The 20,482-nt window shown below is 41.2% G+C and overlaps 1 protein-coding gene and 1 long non-coding RNA gene across 3 annotated transcripts in view; one reads left to right on the top strand and one right to left on the bottom strand.

Annotated features, from left to right (window-relative positions):
- Positions 1 to 16,356, bottom strand: part of LOC148213780 (uncharacterized) — a 116,969-nt gene extending 100,613 nt beyond the window's left edge. The window contains exons 1-3 of the long non-coding RNA XR_015793897.1: positions 15,830 to 16,356; positions 13,243 to 13,297; positions 11,972 to 12,039 (exon numbers count right to left, since the gene is read on the bottom strand). This is a non-coding gene — a long non-coding RNA (uncharacterized LOC148213780). The remainder of the gene's footprint in view (positions 1 to 11,971; positions 12,040 to 13,242; positions 13,298 to 15,829) is intronic.
- Positions 16,357 to 16,490: 134 nt separating this feature from the next.
- Positions 16,491 to 20,482, top strand: part of SLCO4C1 (solute carrier organic anion transporter family member 4C1) — a 45,999-nt gene continuing 42,007 nt past the window's right edge. Inside the window, exons 1-2 of one of the 2 annotated variants that reach the window (XM_007438061.4) lie at positions 16,491 to 16,763; positions 16,882 to 17,226. In XM_007438061.4, the coding sequence (XP_007438123.2) occupies positions 17,004 to 17,226 (223 nt within the window). In that variant the 5' untranslated portion in view covers positions 16,491 to 16,763; positions 16,882 to 17,003. Of the gene's footprint in view, positions 17,227 to 20,482 lie in introns of both variants that reach the window. The other variant, XM_088130493.1, reaches the window with a different exon arrangement.

Below are 20,482 nucleotides of genomic sequence, written 5' to 3'. Positions count from 1 at the left end.
CCATTTTCAGAATTCAGGAAGTACAACTTTTCTGTAGGGAAAGCAAAATTAGACTCTTGTAAAGCAGGAAGCAGAGGTGCTTACAAATAATGGTGGTTTAGATCTGGAGGAGAGAGATTTAAGTTAACTGAGAATAAAACAGGATTGCACAGTGGAATTTACAGTTGAAAGTAAAAGGCTGAAAAAAATAGTTTGGTATAGTTGTAAGCAAGCCTCAAATGTATGTAAGGAAGTGATGTAAGCAAAGGTATATCCTAGAGTAAAAAAACTAGGTCAAATGTATTTATTTATTTATTCATTTATTTATTTATTTATTTATTTATTTGAATTTAAATAGATAAACTCACAAACTTCATTAGTACATGTAGAGAAAAAAGAGTAGACATTAAGGATGTACAATTGACTCGGCTAGGTCATTCTCCAGTCTGGAACCTCCAGTTTTGAGTAACAGTTCCCAGCATATGTGCTACAGCTAGAGTCATCAGCTTGTGCAAGAATGCCCAAGTTCTACCAAGGAGAACCAACTACAAAGCAATGAAATGTGGGAGTTGGAGGATCTTGATGGGAGTGGGGCAATTGCTGCAACATGAGGCATAGACTGCATGTACAAATCTAGATTTCTATACATATAACTGAGGCAGTCTAACCCAACTCAAACACTGGCCAGCATAGAGTAGTTGTGCAGCAACCTGAGGAAAATGCTTATTTATATGTAACAAACAGATGCTGAGGTCGGTTGGTAATTATTAACAGGTTGTGGCAGGTGAGAAGGAAATTTTTATATGCATACATATAATAATAATATAATACATACATACATATATACACAAATGCTTTCTTCTTGAAGACTGGCTTCCCAAAAGAGTATTTTTATCCTTAATTCAACTTCTCTTATATAGAAAACTTTTCATGAGAAAAATTCAAAATGTGTAATGGCATGTGGGAATGACTTTGGGAGACAGGAGGAAGAGCTGCAGACTAGACAACTGTCATGTAAAAGATATCTCGGTTCATGGAAGAGGGGAGGACATGGGAAGTGTTTCCGAAGGGACCCTCCCTAGTTTCCCAGAAAGTAAAAGGAAAGGAGGGGAGAAATACTTTCAGTCTTGCAGGATTCTGTTAATGTAACCTTACAATAAAGACAGAATTAGTATTCATACTTGTGCTTCTTGTCTGGACTACCTTGAAGGGCTAACAAAATGTTATTATATAACTGTGCAATTAATTTGCAGAATAGACATCTAAGAATGGAACTTCTTGACAGCTCTCCTTTCTGTTATAGTATATAACAATGACCCATTACATTCTTTTTCAAATTAGCTCATTTAATTTAAAAATGCTATGATTATAATAGATTTTCTTAATGTTAGGCATACGTGGTATGAACTGGAATATATTTAGTCTAATCATATTTCCGTTTCTTTAGTAATTTCTCAAAATAGTTATACTTGGAACCCATCACTATGGTAAAAATTTAATAGGTGTAGATTACTTTCCATAATCCACATGTAGTCGTGTTTCTAGTCTCATTCAGACATGGAAAGCCCATCATGTAAGCACTGCAGATAGCTCCCTGACCCTCATTAACATTGTTGCAATGGCACTGGCTTCCTGCAGACATGCCACATTTTTCATATTAATTCACAAACACTCAGGTTGATACCGTCCCCACCTCCATCCCTGCTGAAGTCATCCTTGTACAGGTACTGTGCATTTGCAGCAATAAAGCCTCTATGGATATGGTTCTACGTATGTATCTTTTCTTCCTATAGACAGATGTGCTGAAAATGTTTTTGCCTATAGGGTGCTGATATTATTAGAGTAATACTGGCAGGGGGTAGCCTTGAACTGAAATGTTCAGTTGCTGGTCATTCCAGGTACCAGAATGGCTGAATGAGATTATGTTCTTATATTTTCCCTAAACCAATTATTTTCCAAGATAGAGTAAATACTTTCAAATATAATGAGACAAGTAGAAGAACCAGTATGATACTATGGTTGAACAGTTAATTAAAGTTAACAAAATCCTGATCATATCCCCATTCAGCCATAAAACACCAAGGATGACTTTGGTCTCTGGACCAAATCTACCTCACAGAGTTGTGAAGAAAAAAGGCAGTGATAGAGTGAAGAACCTTAGATGCCACCCTCAGGAAAGGTAAGATAAAAGGAGTCATAAATATTATGGTATAGTATAAGATAATTCTGATATTCAGTGTATTATGTTTTTAAAGCAACACAGTATCTGTCTAGAAACAGCTGATGCAGCTATTCTGTCCTACCCTTTTATACCAAAGTTCAAATTGAATACATGATCAGCACATGTTCACACAGAAAGAGAGAATGTGCAAGCATTTCATACATAACTGGGTAGTATCTGAAGCAAGAGCAGACTACAGACTCTTGATGTTTGTTTTAAAAATATGCAGAGAATCTTGCAGCTTGAATGAATCAGGTCCAGAATTGCACACCCATTCTGTGATATCAATTCTATAACTCCCATTTTCCATAACAGATAATAATAAAATGTTAATGTGCAATAATTTATGAACAAGTACATAGACAGCATTTATTTTATTGGCAAAATGTTGCCGCTTTTAGATGAAAGAACTCTTTTAACCACTGTCACTACCAACATGTTTTCATGGACCGCTAGGAAATCTGTGGGCCTACAGATGTTTTGAAATTCAAGTCTTAGCAGCTCCAGTCAGCATGGCCTATGGTGGGGATTGCTGGGAGCTGTAATTCAGCAATATCTGAAGAGCCCCAGGCTTCCCATCCTGGTCTAGTGCTTAGAATGTCAAAATAAGAGCAGGAGAAAACAATTCAATTATCTGCTCAGCTATGAAGCTCACCAGGTGACTGTAAGACAATCATCATCTCTTAGCCTAACTTCTCCACAGGGATTTTGTGAGGATAACAGGAGGAGGGGAATATGTACTTCATTTCAGAGAAAGGAAGGAGAAAAATGAAATAAACATTTATGTAATAATCGCCATTAGAAACAGTGTTCAAACAACTGCTTACATATTTGCCTGACAGGTGCAGGAATAGATGGGCTTGTTATTCAGAAAGATGGTGACATTATTTTGATACTTGCATAAAGCATCTAAAGTATTGAGGAGCAATCACTTATTATTTGTTTCTACGCTTAGTCTTCAGTTCTTTCAATAAGGGCATTAGATGCTTAAATGGTTGCAAAATACTATTCCCTTCTTTGCAGCTGCAGTCCAGTGAACTGAGCTTTGTGTAATGATAAGTGATTACTTATATGAAGAACACTCCTTGTATCTGTACTATAATAGCTGGTGGCAAATAGAGAAGAGGCATATTTAATAGGAGTATACAAGGGAGTCAAGATCTGATTTGAATTCAAAGATCTGAGATCCAGAGATGCCATGGTTCTGGTTGAATGTATAATTCAAGATTTCAAGGCAATGGTATTTTAATTATGTAATATTTCATTTAATTAAAAACATGACCATTGATAATGCATCAAAATCCCTGCAGTTGCTTAATTTGGGGGCAGACATAAATGAAAGTAGCAGGAATGGTATCATCATCATCATCATCATCATATTTATTTCAGTCATTGACCAATAAAAATACATACAATAAAACAGACAACAATATTACCTCTTTCATCAATAACTATTAGCAACCATTTGCGGGCGAAGCTTACACATTATGTAGCAAAATTTTGCAACTTTTAAAGAAATGGATTTATCTTGATTATTTAACAAATAATACAAATAAAAAGTATTGGAATGCCCGGGGAATTTAAATAAAAGAGGGGTAAGCAGCTGAAAGTGAATATCCCTATAAAACTGACAATACAAGAGAACATGAACTGTGGTTTCAATGGCACCCGTACCACAGGGGCAGTATCGAATATCATAAGGGATTTTCTTGTATCTTCCTTCTAGAACAGCTGTAGGGAGAACGTTAAATTGGGCTAAGGATAAAGCTGTCCTGAATTTTGGAACTGTAATGTGGTACAAGTATGAGATTGGTTTATTCACTAGAATTTGGTTATTTGCGATTATATTATGGGTAAAGACAGTGTCAGAATCCTCACAAGATTTAATAGTAGATTGTTATGATGGCTAGTTTAGAAATTACTTTTTACATGCTGCGATTCTGCCATTGTAAAAGGGGGGGGGAGTAGGAATGAGAAACTATTAGAAGCAGATGGCTCCTTATCACAGGCGTTGGCATGCTGAAGGTCGTACCAGCAAGGGAATCAGGAGACCAGGAGCTAAGGGAGGTGTAGGGGGGAAAAGTAAGAAAAACAACTTTGGCGTACTTAGGCTCAGTCTTAGCAATGCTTTGGAACTATACACTTGTTCTCAATAAATGAACTATCTTTTAAATCAATACTGGTTGCAAGGAAGGTTACTGGATTTGGGATCAGCGGGTGGCAGATTGTTACATTTTGCTAAGATTCCCAGAAGAATCTTAGAGCTCCTAATTGAGTTCTTCCAGAGAGGCTTGCAACCCGATTTACTGCAGCGTGTGATGTGCCGGGGTTACCCCAAAACCTTTAATGGATGGGTCGCTATGGCCGGCAAGGTGGAGGAGCAATGGCGCACAGTAGAAGTGAGAACCTGACTTCCACCCTTACCCGGAACAAAGAAGGCAGCACCCAAGGCGAAGACCAGTGTGCCAGAAAGTAGCCGGAACCGTCGCATCTGTTTCAACTGCGGGGAGCCGGGGCACTTTGCTGCGGCATGCCCTAAAGCGAAGCTGGAACCGGGAGGTAAGAAGACGGAGTGGAAGGGGCCGAAGTCTTCGAAGCCCAGCAAGAAAGAGTCGGTGGTGGTCGGCAGCAAGGTGGGCACTAGAGCGGCAATGCGCAGTGGCAGCAAAACCCGGAAGTTGTTAGCTCTGCTCTCTCTCCGACAGGCGGCCGCTTTTCCGGAGAAAGAAAGTAGTTCATGGGAGGACTCAGAGAGCGAAGAGATGGGGGTGAGTCCCATTAAAATTTGGGTGGAACTAAGGGTGGTGAGGACAAATCAGAGGGTGGAGATACGGGTGCTGATAGACTCTGGCTGCTCTCATAATTTGATTAATCCCACCCTCACCCTAGGTTTGTGGGTGCACTTAAAGAGACTCAAAACCCCTGTGATTTTTACCTAGCTGGACGGATCCCCAGCGGGGGAGGGTCAGTGGAATATCATACTGAAGAGCTCGAGCTAATTATGGGAGACCATAGAGAGACTATTAAATTCCTAGTAACTCCCATGGCATCCAACCCAGTGCTCCTGGGCATGAACTGGTTAAAAAGGAAGAACCCAGAACTGGGAGGAAAAGTTTTTGTGTTTCCCGAAGGAGGGGGCGTGGAAGTTGAAGGAATTACCGAAACGTTGTCAGAGGGAGAGATGGGCGCTGTGAGTGGAGAAAAGGCAGTGGAGGCTGCAAATCAGATTCCCAAGCAATACCATGACCTGCAGGAGGTGTTTAGTGAACGGGAGTCAGATCAGCTACCCCCCCATTGCGCCAGTGACAGTGAGATTGAGCCTGGGGCCAAATTTCCAAGGAAGAAAATGTACACTATGACACCCAAAGAGTTGGAAGCCTTGCGGGAGTTCATTGATAAGAATCTAAAGAGGGGTTTTATTGTACCTACGCATTCTCAAATTGCTGCACCAGTGCTTTTCAGGGAAAAGAAGGATGGCTCCTTACAGTTATGCACAGATTATCGGGGCCTAAATGCCATTTCTGCCAACAACCGGTACCCACTCCCCTTAATGAAAGAGCTGTTAGCCCATTTATCTAAAGGGAAAATTTTCATGAAGCTGGATTCAAGGGATGCGTACTTCAGGGTGTGAATCCATGAAGGAAACCAGTGGAAAACTGCCTTCAACTGCCCGCTGGGGTGCTTCCGTTATGAAATAATGCTGTTAGGATTAAAAGGAGCAGTGGGGGTATTTATGCAACTCATAAATGAGGTGTTGCAAGAGGATTTGTACCAGGGGGTGTTGGTTTATCTGGATGATATCTTGATTTACACTGAAACCATGGAGCAGCATGTACAATTAGTCAGGAAAGTACTAACAAAGCTACTGGAGGCACAATTGTATGCCAAGCTCTCCAAATGTGAATTTCATAAACAGCAAATTGACTATTTGGGGTACAGAATTTTGCATCAGGGAATTGAAGTGGACCCGGTCAAGGTGAGGGACGTCATGGGTTGGGAGGCTCCCAAAACCAGGCAACAGCTTCAAAGTTTCCTGGGCTTTGCTAACTTCTATCGGCAGTTCATACCCAACTTTGCCCAAGTAGCACTCCCACTCACAGACTTGTTGAAAACCAAGGGCAAAGACAAGGCAAAGGCCTCAAAACCTGGAGTCCCCTTAGCCTGGACTAAGGAGTGCCAGGAAGCATTTCAAGGTTTAAATCAACTGTTTACAGCTGAACCGATCTTAAAGCACCCTGATCCAGAACAGCCATTTGTCACCCAGGCAGATACTTCAGATGTGGCAGTGGGAGCGGTGCTGTTGCAGAAAGGAGGGGCGGGAGAGCTATTTCCATGTGCGTACATATCCCAGAAATTTTCGGAAACTGAAAGACGCTCGTTGGTGTGGGAAAAGGAGGCATTCACAGTGTGCTGGGCTTTAGTTTGCTGGAGGGATAACTCCATAACTTGTTGGAGGGATAACCCCATCCCTTTGAAATTTGGACTGATCACAAAAATCTAGAGGCTTTGACTGCACCGAGGAAACTGTCTCCCAAGCAAATGAGGTGGGCACAATGTTTTCATCGGTTTAACTTCTCCCTGAAGTACATTCCTGGGGGGGAAAATTTCCTAGTGGACGCCCTGTCTATATTGCCTCAACACAACAGCAAACGAGAGGAAGTGGTCGCTCCTGTAATTCCATGTGCCCAAGCAGCCTTAAGAGTGGTCACTAGAGCTCAGAGAAAAAGGGGTGAAGAACAACCAGAAGGAGAATTATTGAAAAAATTAAATGCCCAGATTGCCCAGGATGACTGGTTTAAAAACAATAGCCAATCGCTAGTAAACAAACAGGGGGCATGGTGGCGGCAAGATAAGCTGTATGTCCCTGCAGACACTAGAAAATGGGTCTTGCAAAGAGGTCACGACAGCAAAACAGCTGGGCACTTTGGCTTTGTGAAAACTTTACATCTACTCAGGCATCAATTTTGGTGGCCAACTATGAGAAAAGATGTAGGGGAATATGTAGCTACATGTCCCACATGTGCAATGGCCAAGAGGAGGGGGGGGGGCAAACCAATGGGGCTTCTACAGACAGTGGCAAACCCAGAGACTCCTTGGAAGCAAATTTCCATGGACTTTATTGTAGACTTGCCTGAAAGCAACAAAAAGACAGTCATCTGAGTAGTTACAGACCTTTTTTCCAAACAAGCCCATTTTGTGGCATGCCAATCCCTTCCATCAGCCCCCAAACTGGCTAAGTTATTTATACAACACGTCTACCAAGCTCATCATGTCCCAGAATGAGTAATTTCGGATCGCGGGGTCCAGTTCACTGCCAAGTTCTGGAGGGCGTTCCTAAAACTACTGGGGGCATTGCAAGGCTTGAGGGTACCATCCCCAGACGGCAGGATCCTGTGAACGTCTGAACTCAGTGCTAGAATAATATTTGAGATCTTTCATTAACTACCAACAAGACAATTGGGATGAGCTGTTACCTTTTGCTGAAGTAGCTTATAATAATGCGGTGCACCAAAGCACTGGCCTCACCCCTTTTAAAATAGCTACAGGACAGGACTTTGTACCCATCCCAGAACTACCTAAAGAGTCCACTTCAGTTGATGAATGGGTCCAACAAATGACGCAAGTGTGGCCTCAGATTGCCACATCATTGAAGGAGGCCAGAGCAATGTACAACAAATTTGCAGATGCTAAGAGAACCCCAGAGAAAGACTGGAAAGTAGGCGATAAGGTTCTTTTGTCTACTAAGCATCTTAAATCATTACAACCTTCGAAAAAGCTCGCTCCAAAGTTCGTAGGTCCTTTTGTTATTGATAAAGTGATTAATCCAGTCTCACTATGATTACAGATGCCTGCTACATTTAAAAGAATCTATCCAGTCTTCCACTGCGATCTACTTAAACCCTACAAAGCGTTGTCTCAATGGCATCCCTCCCCATTGCCACCTAAGCCAATGATGGTTGAAAGAGAACAACATTTTGAAGTTAAAGAAATACTGGACAGTAGAAAACATAGAGGGGGGATTCAATTTTTAATTCAGTGGAAACATTTTCCTAAATCACTGGCTGAATGGGTTGACAAGAAACATGTAAAGGCTCCAGGTTTAGTTAAAAAATTATATAATGCTTATCCTACAAAGGCTTAACCCTTGGCATTGTTATTGTATCATGTTTTTCTTTTCTTCTTGTTTTTTAGAGTGAAGAATATGAGTCATCTGACTGACATCGTCACTTGTGGAGGGGCGGCATGTCAGAATCCTCGCAAGATTTAATAGTAGATTGTTATGATGGCTAGTTTAGAAATTGCTTTTTACATGCTGTGGTTCTGCCATTGTAAAAGGGGGGGGGAGTAGGAATGAGAAACTGTTAGAAGCAGATGGCTCCTTATCACAGGCACGGGCATGCTCAAGGTCATACCAGCAAGGGAATCAGGAGACCAGGAGCTAAGGGAGGTGTAGGGGGGAAAAGTAAGAAAAACAGTTTTTGGCGCGCTTCGGCTCAGTCTTAGCAATGCTTTGGAACTGTACACTTGTTCTCAATAAATGAACTTTCTTTTGAATCAATACTGGTTGCAAGGAAGGTTACTGGATTTGGGATCAGTGGGTGGCAGATCGTTACAGACAGCAGTTTCTGCTTGGCCTTCTATATCTAAGATCCTTTGCCTTAATAGTGACCTGGTTTGATCCAACTCTAAAGCCAAAATGGCATCGTTGGAAAAACCATAGAGACTCAGTTTCTTTTGGATAGCTGTTTTCCAGGTCGTCTCAAAGTTTGCCAGTATTAGATGGGTCAGTCCACTGAGGTTATAGTGTAATTTTAGCCAGTAGGCAAAGATGTTAATCCAAAGATTGGTTTCAAGTGTGCTGACTCCTGCTTCCTGTCGGAGTACTGCATTTGGAACACAGCTGGGTACCTGGAAGATATTTCTTAGAAATTTTGTTTGAACTCTTTCCAAGGTAATCATGTTGTTGTATGGTCCTAATTGGGCCCCATATAACAATTGTGCTCGAGCTTTAGCTGCAAACAACTTCATTGCAACGGGAATAAACTGCGCTCCTTTGGAAATGTAATAGGTTTGGATGGCTAAGGCAGACCTCTGTGCATTACGGGTTACATAGTCCAGATGGGCATTTCTATTTCCTGAGGCTTGAAAAACTATCCCTAGATATTTAAAGATTTTAACCTGCTCAATGGACTGTCCACCTAAATTCCAACTTCTTTGTTTAGGGCGTTTAGAAAAAGTAAGAATCTTAGTCTTAGTATAATTTATTATTAATTCCTCCTTGATACAGTAATCTATAAGTGAATTCAAAGCTCTCTTAAGGCCAATAGAGGTTAATGATAGAATTACTGCATCATCAGCATACAATAATAAGTTAATATGTCTTTGGGCTAATTTAGGGGGGTGAAATGTAGAGTTACTTAAATAAGACACTAATGAGTTTATATAATAATTAAATAAAACTGGGGCCAGTGTCTAACTCCCCTCTTTACAGGTATTTCTTTTGTGCCAAGGCCTTGAGTGCTGCACCTAACCTTCAATCTGGTATTCTCATGGATTTTAATAAGCAGCAGTAATAGGTGTTTATCTATTGTGGAATTTTTTAATTTAAGCCACAGTTTAGTTCTAGAAACAGTATCAAAGCTGACCTAAAATCAATAAATGCTGCGTAAAGAGATTGTCACGATTTATGAGTGTACTTCTCAACTAAATGTTGCAGGACCAAGGCATGGTCTAATGTTGATCATCCTGTTCTACACCCAGCCTGTTCACCCTTTATAATATTTTCAGATTCAAGCCAATCTAATAATTTCTCCTGTAAATGGTAGGGCCATGTGTTTTGAGGCTGGAGACTTGTCAGCATGGCCCATTGCCAAGGTTAACCTCTGCTGTGAATGATATATTAAGTGCTGTTTGTCCAGCTTTATTTTTAATATATGCACTACTAATGCATATATTAGACACTATTATGTAAAGAAAGGTTTTATATTACATGTAGTAGTCCAGTAGCAAGCCCACTACACTATCTCAGGCCCACACTGTCTAGCCCCACGTAGCTGGCAAGGCCAAGGAAGCAAGAACAACGTGGATTTCAGGAAGGAAGGAATCTTTAATGCTAGTCTGGGGTAAATATAGAATCTTGAAAATTGTAAGAGGAGTTTCTCAGCCTCTGTGAGTTGACTAAGGTGGACTCTCCTTGAAGTTCTTTTGCTCATGCCTCTTTTGAGATAAATGTTCAAACATTTCATCCTCTGCTTTCCTACAATCATTCTCACACAAAATGGATAATTCTCAATCTCTGTCTCTCTCATTCTATACAAATCTAACTGAACACAAACCACAGAAGGATGAGACGTAAGTAGCAGAGCAGCACTCTCTCTGCGCTGATAGGCCAGGTTTGCAGAGCTGACGAATCTTATAGGCCAGCTACTCATTTCAGTATTAGAAAGCCCAAGCATTATTTAGTTCCCCTCCCCTCTTTTGCCCTTATGTGGAAAGAAAGCTGCAACAAGACTTGGGACTGTGTAATAGGGCTGTGCAGCACTTCATATTCAAATAGAAAAAGGTCTTTCAAAGCATGCATGGGCATGTATGTAGAATCAGTTGGCAATCCGGACATGAATGTGTCAAATGCCAGAAACGCTAAGGCTACATTGTGCAGAACCAATTCATCAGGAAGCTGGTATATTTGACTAGAACCATACTGAGGTGAATGTAAGGTGTCATGTCCCCTTGACAGTTGGCTTGTGCTAATTGCTAGGATGGTCGGATTGAAAAGAAGGTAGTCTGAAGCAGCAGTTCACTTCATCTGACAATTTTAGCAGTCCTAATTTTTGAAATTTACTCCACTTGTTATGATTCCTCACTTGCTGGGAAGACTTGTTGGCAAAACCTATGATTCTGGTTGGAAAAAGTAGAATAGGCCAGAAATTACTTCATTCAGTTGAGCAATATTGGGGAAATCCCTAAAAAATCCAGTATGTGTACAATTTGTTGTATAAAAGTTGTCTTAAAAATAAATTTGAATTCTTTGAATTCGAGAACATCTTGAGAGAAGATGCCTCTGATTTGTGAAAGAAGTTTCAAGTAAAGACCTGTTGGATGTAGTGAGATTTAAGACTACAATCCCGAGTCAATGAAATTTACAAACATACATATATACATACATATAATTTTATTTTTAAAAAATTAAGAAGATAAAAACTAAGAGGAACTTATATAGAGTAGGAAAAAGAAAAGAAAAAGAAAAAAGAAATCAAAGAGCTAAAATTGAGAAAGCAAAGAGAGGAAAAATGATACAAAGAAGTGGCTTCCAATCTTCTTTACAGCAATTATAAGTACAGTTATAAATTTACCTCTTGCTCTATGGTTACAAAATAGTTCTCTTTTTTCTATAATCTGTTTTATCAAATCATCAAAACCATAAATCATAAGTTCATTTTTTTCTGTTTCATGCAAAAGTCTATAAGGGGTAATGGAACTTAATTCTAAATAAATATCCCTATATTTCTACTGCATACTCATAAGTTACTTTCAGTTGAATTTAAAAGAATGTATTTCTAAATACTTGTGCTTCGATTTTCATTGGTAGATGCTAATTTGTATTGGATTAGGCATTCTGATTTAAATGTTTAGTCTTGATGTTTCTCCCCAAAGCTCCCAAAGGGGCACTTCTGAATAAAACAAATACACTAAACCCAAATAGGATTTTCAAGAAAGAGGAGTGGAAAACCAGTGTGATCAGTACAAGCTTTATTAAAGGTAAGTACTTACAGGAATATACACGCAATGCTCCCTGTGACAGACAACAGGTATGTATGCCGTGTTCTGCCATGGCACCTCTGTAACAAGGACTAGTTTATAAACCTTTTATAACCATCATGCTAAGCATTCATTAATCCTATGTGCCAAACAAGTTGTCAGTTAAAATACATGAAAAACAAGCATATCAGTGGAATATCTTTCTGGTGAAATCCTCAGTGTGTCTGTACCAGGCATTACTGATTGTGCATACCTAGATATGGATTGTGCCTTGCTGTGCATTTACTATTTTTTATACTAAAGTTCATGTAGTGGTTAAACATGGTGTCAGCCTGGTTCACTGTACAGGTAAGTTGCAAACAGTGCAAGTTCGAATAGTGCGATATTCAATTTAGGGCAAATTGTACATTGATACCAGGTCATATTTAATGCCAGCCAAAATTCAGTTAATGTGAGGCTAGCATGCATGCAGTTGAGGCTAGTGCATGCACAACTTTTGTTGGGGTTTTAGATGCTAATCATTGTGTATTCAAAATGGAGGAAACCACTAGGACATCTGAGGGATCTGTTTCCATTGTTTCTAGCCCCCACCCCCAAATCAAAATGCAACTGGGTGATTGAAAACCCATCTCTTTTTTACATGTATCTTGCACACCTTAGCAACAGTAACAGTTGTGGTAGTGGCTCCTCTCTTAGTCACCAGCACATGATTTAGGTGCTTGGGCATCAAAGAGCTGGGAAGGATGGCAGCAGTAGCAGCTAGTGGTCATCCTGAGGGGCTCTTTCAGGAATGGAACAGCTCCATGCATCAGTACAGTTTCCACCTGTGGCACCATCCCTACCATTGTGCCACCCTGCTCAGATTAGAGTCCCTGATGGGTATGTGTGGGCCTGATGGCTTGGTTAATTTTTAACAAGATGAATGGCCCAGGCACATATCCCTTTGCCTGCACAACCCAAGGCAACTGCCTCCCCAATCTTGGCTATATTTACATCACTGGGGTAGCTCGTAGCTATATGCAACATAACACATTCACTTCTCCCCATTCAACAATGTTAAATGGCATGCATTTCCTGGTTCCTGTGTTTCTAGGCCATGATTATCAAGATTTTTTTTTCTTACTTCCAGTGTACGGTTTAATGGAAAATTAAACTGTACACTGGTTTAATATTTTGGCAAATATATTTATTTTCTGTAGGTTTCAGATAGTAATTGTATGCAATGTCACTTACAGAGGTAATATTGATCTCTAATGAAGTTATAGTAAATTTCAGCCACTTACCCAAGCCACGCTTACCCAAGAGTTTTTTCTACAGGCAGGAGCATGTTTGTTTTTCCTGTGCATTAATTGAAAAAGAAGATTTGAGAGAAAGAAGAAACATAGATAGTCCAAAGGTAAAAGTTGACCAACTTTGCACCTCTACAAGATCAGGTAAGACTTTTTTAAATGGTGAAATGCCTGTTCCCTGTTGGATTGGAAAATCAACAAGAACCCTTATGTTGTCTCCCCCACCTATATATATATAAATGTATATATCTATATATGTGTGTGTGTGTGTGTGTGTGTGTGTGTGTATAGGGGAGACAACATAAGGGTTCTTGTTGATTTTCTGATATATATATATATATATATATATATATATATATATACACACACACATACACATACACGTACACACACACACACACACACTTCATTTAATCTTAAATACCATCATTTTGACAGAATCAGAGCTGCATATGACCAGCGTTCCACCTGATCTGTTATGATACAATTCCCATGGTAGATTCATGCCCTTCTAGGATATTAAAATCTGCCAAGACATCTGGATCATAATTAGACCAAAGTGATGGTTAATACCTTACTGGTGGGAGGATGAAATGACTAAATGATTTGGGACTTCCCACCTCTTTATGAAGCTCAGACACTGAGATTGGAATTCCTACACTTCGTCTACTAGTAAAATTTATTAGACTGGTAATACAAGAGACAGGGCCTTTTCTGTGGTAACCACACAGTCCTTGTAAAATGTCCAGCTATGTGTGGATGGTTTCCTCTTTGCTAGTTACAATGATGTCATAATGATGAAATATGCATTGTAAAATCAGGATGCAATCTCTACCCGTGGACACATGGGCTACAACATTGCATACACGTGCATAAGATGCAGAATTTCTGTTGCGATGTGTCCATGTGTCATCATTTATCCTTCGTTTCATGGGTGTCTATAAACAGGCCTTGAAGATCAGGATGTTCCTAATATGCTATTAAATGAACTGATGCCTTGCTTGTATATCTGTTTGTACAAAGTTTACAGTTGTACTTCTATTAATTGTACTATGTTGCTGCTCTGCTTTTATTTTTTAAAAATATTATTTTAATTTTTAAATCTTTCAGATTACCTAAAAAGCCTGATAAACATAGTTTCAGTCAATCAAGGTCCAGAAAGAGTTCTGTCTTTCTGCTGTTTGCTCTTTTACATCAATGCATTAACAGGAATCATGAACACCATTATCCTTATTTTGATCAGGCTGTGCAAGAGCTCATCTGAGTCAGCATCCATTGCATAACATATGTAGCATAATATGTAGCAATGAATCATCACGTAGTGTTTGCGGTGTTGGGGAAATGTCATGCTGCTTCTGGTGTGCTGGGGAAACTTTAATTAGCCATTCTCTTTCTCTCTAGTGTTTTTCAACCTTGGCAACTTTAAGATGTGTGGACTTCAACTCCCAGAATTCCCCAGCCAGCATGCTGGCTGGGGAATTCTGGGAGTTGAAGTCCACACATCTTAAAGTTGCCAAGGTTGAAAAACACTGCTCTAAAGAACACCTCCTGCTCCCAATTCTTGGTTGGGGAAAATTCATTTGCTCCCACAGCTCTCATTGTACTCCAGAGATATTCAATTCCCACACTTTTGGCATGGAAAAAAAAAAAGGGGGGGGGGATAGTCCTATTTTTCTATTGCTGCCAAAAGCCATTTTTGTTTATTTGCTTTCTTGGAGTTTTGGTAAGCTGCCTACTCTTGTAATGGCTCAGGACTGTATCCAGGAATACAAAGAAATTTAACACGCTATCAAACAGTATCACAGTATATTGTCAAAGGCTTTCACGGCCGGCATATGATGGCTGGTGTGGGTCTTCCGGGCTGTGTGGCCGTGTTCTGGAAGTTTTGTTTCCTAACGTTTCGCCAGCACCTGTGACAGGTGCTCTGGGGCACAGCAGTTCTCTCTGGGGCACAGAGAGAACTGCTCCTGTCTGTGCTCCTGCACTCTGAAGATGCCGGTCACAGGTGCTGGCGAAACGTTAGGAAACAAAACTTCCAGAACATGGCCACACAGCCCGGAAGACCCACACCAGCCATAGTATCACAGTACCTTTTAAAGCAATTACAATATTAAAGCAATTAAAAGCAAACTACTGAAACTATAAGAATCTGGGTAAACAAGTAGATTTTGATCCACCTGAACCATGGGAAGGAGGGGGCTGACTCCATGGGCTTCATCTCAAGACCGGAAGGAGTACTACTACCCTTTTGAAAATGAAAGTAGCAAGTGCTCCCGTAAGCCCAAGCAGAGTTGTAGTCAGATGTGTCTGGATTAAGAGGCAAAGAAGTTGTTTTTATAAGGGCCAAACATACTCACTTTTATCTTTTTTCATCAGACATAGTATCTCCCTTGGATAAACTAAGATATAATAACGTTAGTACAATCATTCTTATTAATCATACTAGAAAATCATACTCAGGCTAAATAGAAGCGTTACTTGCCGAGCCATTGCTCCATTAGGGACATCCCCTTTTGCTGTGTTCACTCTAATTTTGATTCACACCAAAGATCAGAAGACTCAAGTTAAATTGAAGCCTTACCAATCCTTTAGACTGAAAAGGATAACTCCCTTCTGATTCCCAAAAGAGCGTGGGGAGAGAGCACCTCTTATTCTTAACCCTTTCAGTATTCATTTATTCTGCCAGTCACCCCACTGGCTTTAATGAATTCACATGAAGTCCCCAGGAACGTCCAAAGTGTAAAATATTCACTCTCTGTTAAAGTCAGGGATATGTAGTGTTAATGACCGCAGGTCCGGTTCAGAAAGAATGTGCACCTTTGGCAGAGTGATGTCATGCCTTCAAAGGTGTCACACTGACAACTGCCATTTTTAACTGCCACAAAACAGACTTTCTGCAACATTCCAGATGGTCCCCAGAGAGTTGAATGTCCTGCAATTAGTATGGTTGGCTTAGTTAACCCACTCTGTTTGCCATGAGCTGTAGCAATTCTCTGGAACTGCAATTTATTAAGGCCATAAACTGAAATGTGGACTCTACTGTCTGCCCCAACATCTTGATACACTTTTCCATGCTCAGGAACGTGCTGGGAGCGGGGATGGAGTTTCCCAAACCCTGAAACTGCAAGTATTAAGGAGCGAACTCTTCAGAGCAGAGAGGCCAGAGGAGAAACGAGAAGGCGACTCCAAATTTAGTGCGGACACGGGTGACATCTACCGGTTCACTCTTCTTTACGAATGCAGGCGCTTACTCTTTCCCCTCCGATGGCGGCTATTTAAGGGCGAGCGGGGGGGCAACCGGGAGCGGGGGGCGCACCTCGGTTTGGCTCTGGCTTCCTGGCGGCCGGCCCCGTTCGCAGACCGCCTTCCTCCTTGCTCGGCTTATTTCCGCGCTGATGAGCAGCAAGGGTGGCGCGTCTCCTCTGGCATATGAGCAAACTGGTCATTCCAGTAAGGAGAAAGTTCAGGTCGCCGCGCTTCTCGTCTCACGCCGAGGGTTCCACCTCCATCCTCTCGTAAGAGGGTTGGCTTTTTTTCGTTGTCTTTCTTCTTTTCCTTCTTCCTAATTTTCACTTTGCCAGTTCTTGAAAGCGGACCCGCCTTGATCGACTCTTCCTCCTCTGCCCTCTCTAGCCCAGCGGGCGCTTGGACGACAGGTGCTGCGGCTCAGCAGCTGGCCCCGGGAAGGCGGCAGGTGCTTCGGACGCTGCGCCGGGATTGGCGGCTGAGCCTCTCACGGCTCCTCCGACCGCGCCATGAAAAAGGGGGGCCTGGATAACCCGGCTTTCCAGACCTCCAACCCGGATCTTGTTGACCCGCAGCTCGCCTCGGCGACCCCGAGTGTCTTGCCGTCGCCGAGTTTGGTTGGCCCGGACGAGGAACTCTGCGGGATTGGTCGGTGCGCTCCTCGCGCCCTGCAGGTCTGCAACAACGTCAAAGGGTACTTGGTCTTCTACAGCCTCCTCTCGGTCTTCCAAGGTAAGCGGGAGCAGCAAGCCCTTCCCGGGGGACGGGACCTTTCATCAGGACGTTGGGCTTGCCTTGGCGCCTTTAGCGTTCAGCCCTGCCTCCCTTCCGTCCCGCCGAAACCCAGCTACCTCCCCCATCGAACGGGAGTATTAAGAACGAAGGAGCCCCACTTCCGAGACGCTGCGCTGCTGAACTGATTCCATCGGCTTAGCGGTCATTTCTGGTGTGGCTAGATCGTCCCCCAATGTGATGCGTTCCAATCTGTGATTAGCGTTTCGGGGTGCAAGGTCAAGGTGACGAGCAATAATAAAAATACAAAAGTTAGAACAAAATTAAAATCAAGACTAAAATTAATCAAGAATTAAAAGCCTGTGGAAGAGGTTCGTCTTTACAGACATTCTTAACGTAGGGCAAAACTCATGACCAGAGATTTGCATTGATAGCCTAGGAGTGACTAAGGAGAAGCCCCCGTCCTGCGTGTCAGATAACCAGCCTCTGACTGGCGGCAGGGGTGCATCAGCCTGACAAATTTGTAAGGGGAGGGATGGCTTCTCAGGTCCTAAGCCCTTTATGGATTTAAGGATTAGCACTAACCTTAAACTGTGTCTGTTAAACAATTGTAACTAGGACAGATCTTTCAGTGCAAGGATCATGTGTTCCTTGTACTTTGCACTGCTTGGCAACTTACTGAGTATTTTTCATTAATTTTGTAACTTATGGATACTTTTCAAGGATAACTGGGTGTAGACCCCACAACAATAGTCAAAGTAGCATGGATATAAAGTAGCATGGATGTAAAAAAGGCATGGATAACTGTTGCCAAATCCACATGAATTTGGACAGTTGCAGCTTGCTGCACTAATTGTAATGGTTCAGATGCACTTTTTGCCACTACCATCAGCTGAAAATCAAAGAGGGCCCCAGACAGCAGATTTGATTTTTTGCAGGAAGTGCAATTCCATCCAACAAAAAATGAAACTTAATCCTAAATCTGCCTTCCTATTAGCCAGCCCTGACTGGATTTGACTTCAGTTTGTCCTTCCTAATCCAACTCATTAATGAATGTAGGCAACATTAAGAGTAGTACTGATTACTTCCTTGGAATTGGAAGGCAAGAGGCAGTAAAGCTGGGCATCATCAGCATACTGGGGACAGGGCACTCCTGAACTTGGTATTACCTCTCACAGCAATTGTGAGATATAGATATTGAACATTTACATGAGAAGATGAAATCCTGTGGGACACCATAAATCAATGGCCTAAACATCAAAGAGTAGTATAATAGTGGGTTGCCAGATTAATTCAGCTTTAGGAGTCTGTTAGGTAAATAGCTAGCTGCAAGTGTTTCTATTAATGACGAAAAGAACTATCTTGTCCTGGAAGACTATTAGAAAAAACTAAATAAGTCTCTGCCTCTACACATTAGGAGATAAATTGTTCCTAAATGGAAAAATCCGGTTGCTGGCATTTTTGTAACCCCATCTCTTTTCTCTCAGTAAATTTTGCTAAAGAACACTTTGTGATACTCTTCCTTGCAAATAATTACTTTCAGTTTGAGACAATTGTCAAAGAACCTGACAAGTAACCTCTCAGCACTACCCTCTGGACATGATCCAAGAGGAAAGAGGAAGGAACTACTGTAAAACATTGCCTCCAATAAAATGCCCATCTGGATCCATTTGAATTCCTACCATCTGACTAGAAGAAAGGATGTTGTGGTGCCCCCATTGCAATCACCAACATGCTGATGTGCCTCTGCTGCTGCTTTCATCTCTGCTGTTCACAGGATGGTTATTTGGGCCTTCATACAATGTTAGACCAAAAGCATTGAACCCATTTCTCACCAAGTCTGTTTCTTTGGTTATTTTCAAGCCCAGGCTAGACAGCAGTATGTCATAAATTTTTAATTTTTCCTGTACTGAACAGGGGTGGAGATTGATGGCCTCACTGCCCCAATTCTACAATTCTGTAGAAATGGAAATAGAATGAATGTGACAATCCTGCTTAATAAAAGCTCATTTCATAATTATTGAGCGCCTATTCAGTACAAGTGCATTCAGGTTAATGTGCAATGTACAATTAATTCTTGTTCAGAGATATGGGTAACAGAAAGCTCCCCACCCTCAAAAAATATCCCAAACCTCCATAGTACTAATGTACTACTTCTGAACACCGTGATCTGTCTTTTCAAACAGTTTGCAATGTGAAGTGCTCTTGAAACTGCCCAGAGTCGCTCTGCAGTGAGATGGGCAGTGACAAATTTGAAATATAAATAAATAAATAAATAAATAAATAAATAAATAAATAAATAAATCCTTATATATCAGAGCAAAAAAAAAAATAATCACATAGGAAGGGTGTGTGGGAAATAGGATTCTTTTAGGGCCTAGTGCTTACTGGCTTTCTCTGGTTGCTTTTTGATAAGCAGATGTGACAAAACTGGTGTGGTCGGGGGTATGTGGCAATCTCATTACAGGTATGCCATTGTCTTTTGGGAGAGAAACCTACAACCCACTTATTTTCTCAAGGGCAAAATCATTGGCAACGTTGTGCGGTGGGGGTGGGGGTGGGAGGCTCTTGGAGCGTCCCTTCATTCTCTTGCCTACTTTTAAAGTGAGATTGAGTACTTGACAATCTTCTTCACCAGGAGAGTGTGAAGCCAACGTTCACCTTCCTGGGTGGAGAATATGCTTCTGGTCTCTGGGTACTAGCTTTTGATATCAGGCATTCCTTTGCCATGAGGCAGACTGAGAGGTCTGTTTTGGAAGAAGATTTCAGATCTGAATGCATCCTTCCAATTTGGAGTTGCTGCTTACTTAGTTATGTACCACATTTTAAAAAATGGCATGAACTGCTTCATAGCCAGATTTCCCAGGGCAGCTTACAATGGCCAAAAGTTTTATTTCAATGAAAGTGGTGACTCTAATCTGTGGATCCCAGTTCCGTTATAGAAATGGAAGCAATGTCCAGTTTTCTAATGCACAGTGATTCTTGTGTCATAGCATTTTACCTCAGTGATCCTTCACAGATGTTCTGTGCTTTAGGGTGATACAAATGGGTATTAACTAATGCTCATATGTAACTCACTATTCATTTCCTTTGATAATATTAGTCTCTATTTTTATTCTGAACTCTATTGAAAATATATTATATTGCAGAATTGAATTCTGTTAAAATTGTGGCTTGATTTAATCATGCATCTTTTCTAAAATCTTATTTTTTAAAACTTTCTCCCCCATTTCATACTGTGGGTCATTCCTCAGCT

The sequence above is a fragment of the Python bivittatus genome, unplaced genomic scaffold, assembly GCF_059951505.1.
Source record: "Python bivittatus isolate LINGU-HERP-01145 unplaced genomic scaffold, Pbiv_v1 ctg000850_np1212, whole genome shotgun sequence".
NCBI classification, from domain to species: Eukaryota; Metazoa; Chordata; class Lepidosauria; order Squamata; family Pythonidae; genus Python; species Python bivittatus.
The sequence above is the reverse complement of the archived record's forward strand: the minus strand, read 5'-3'. Positions and strand labels throughout refer to the sequence as shown.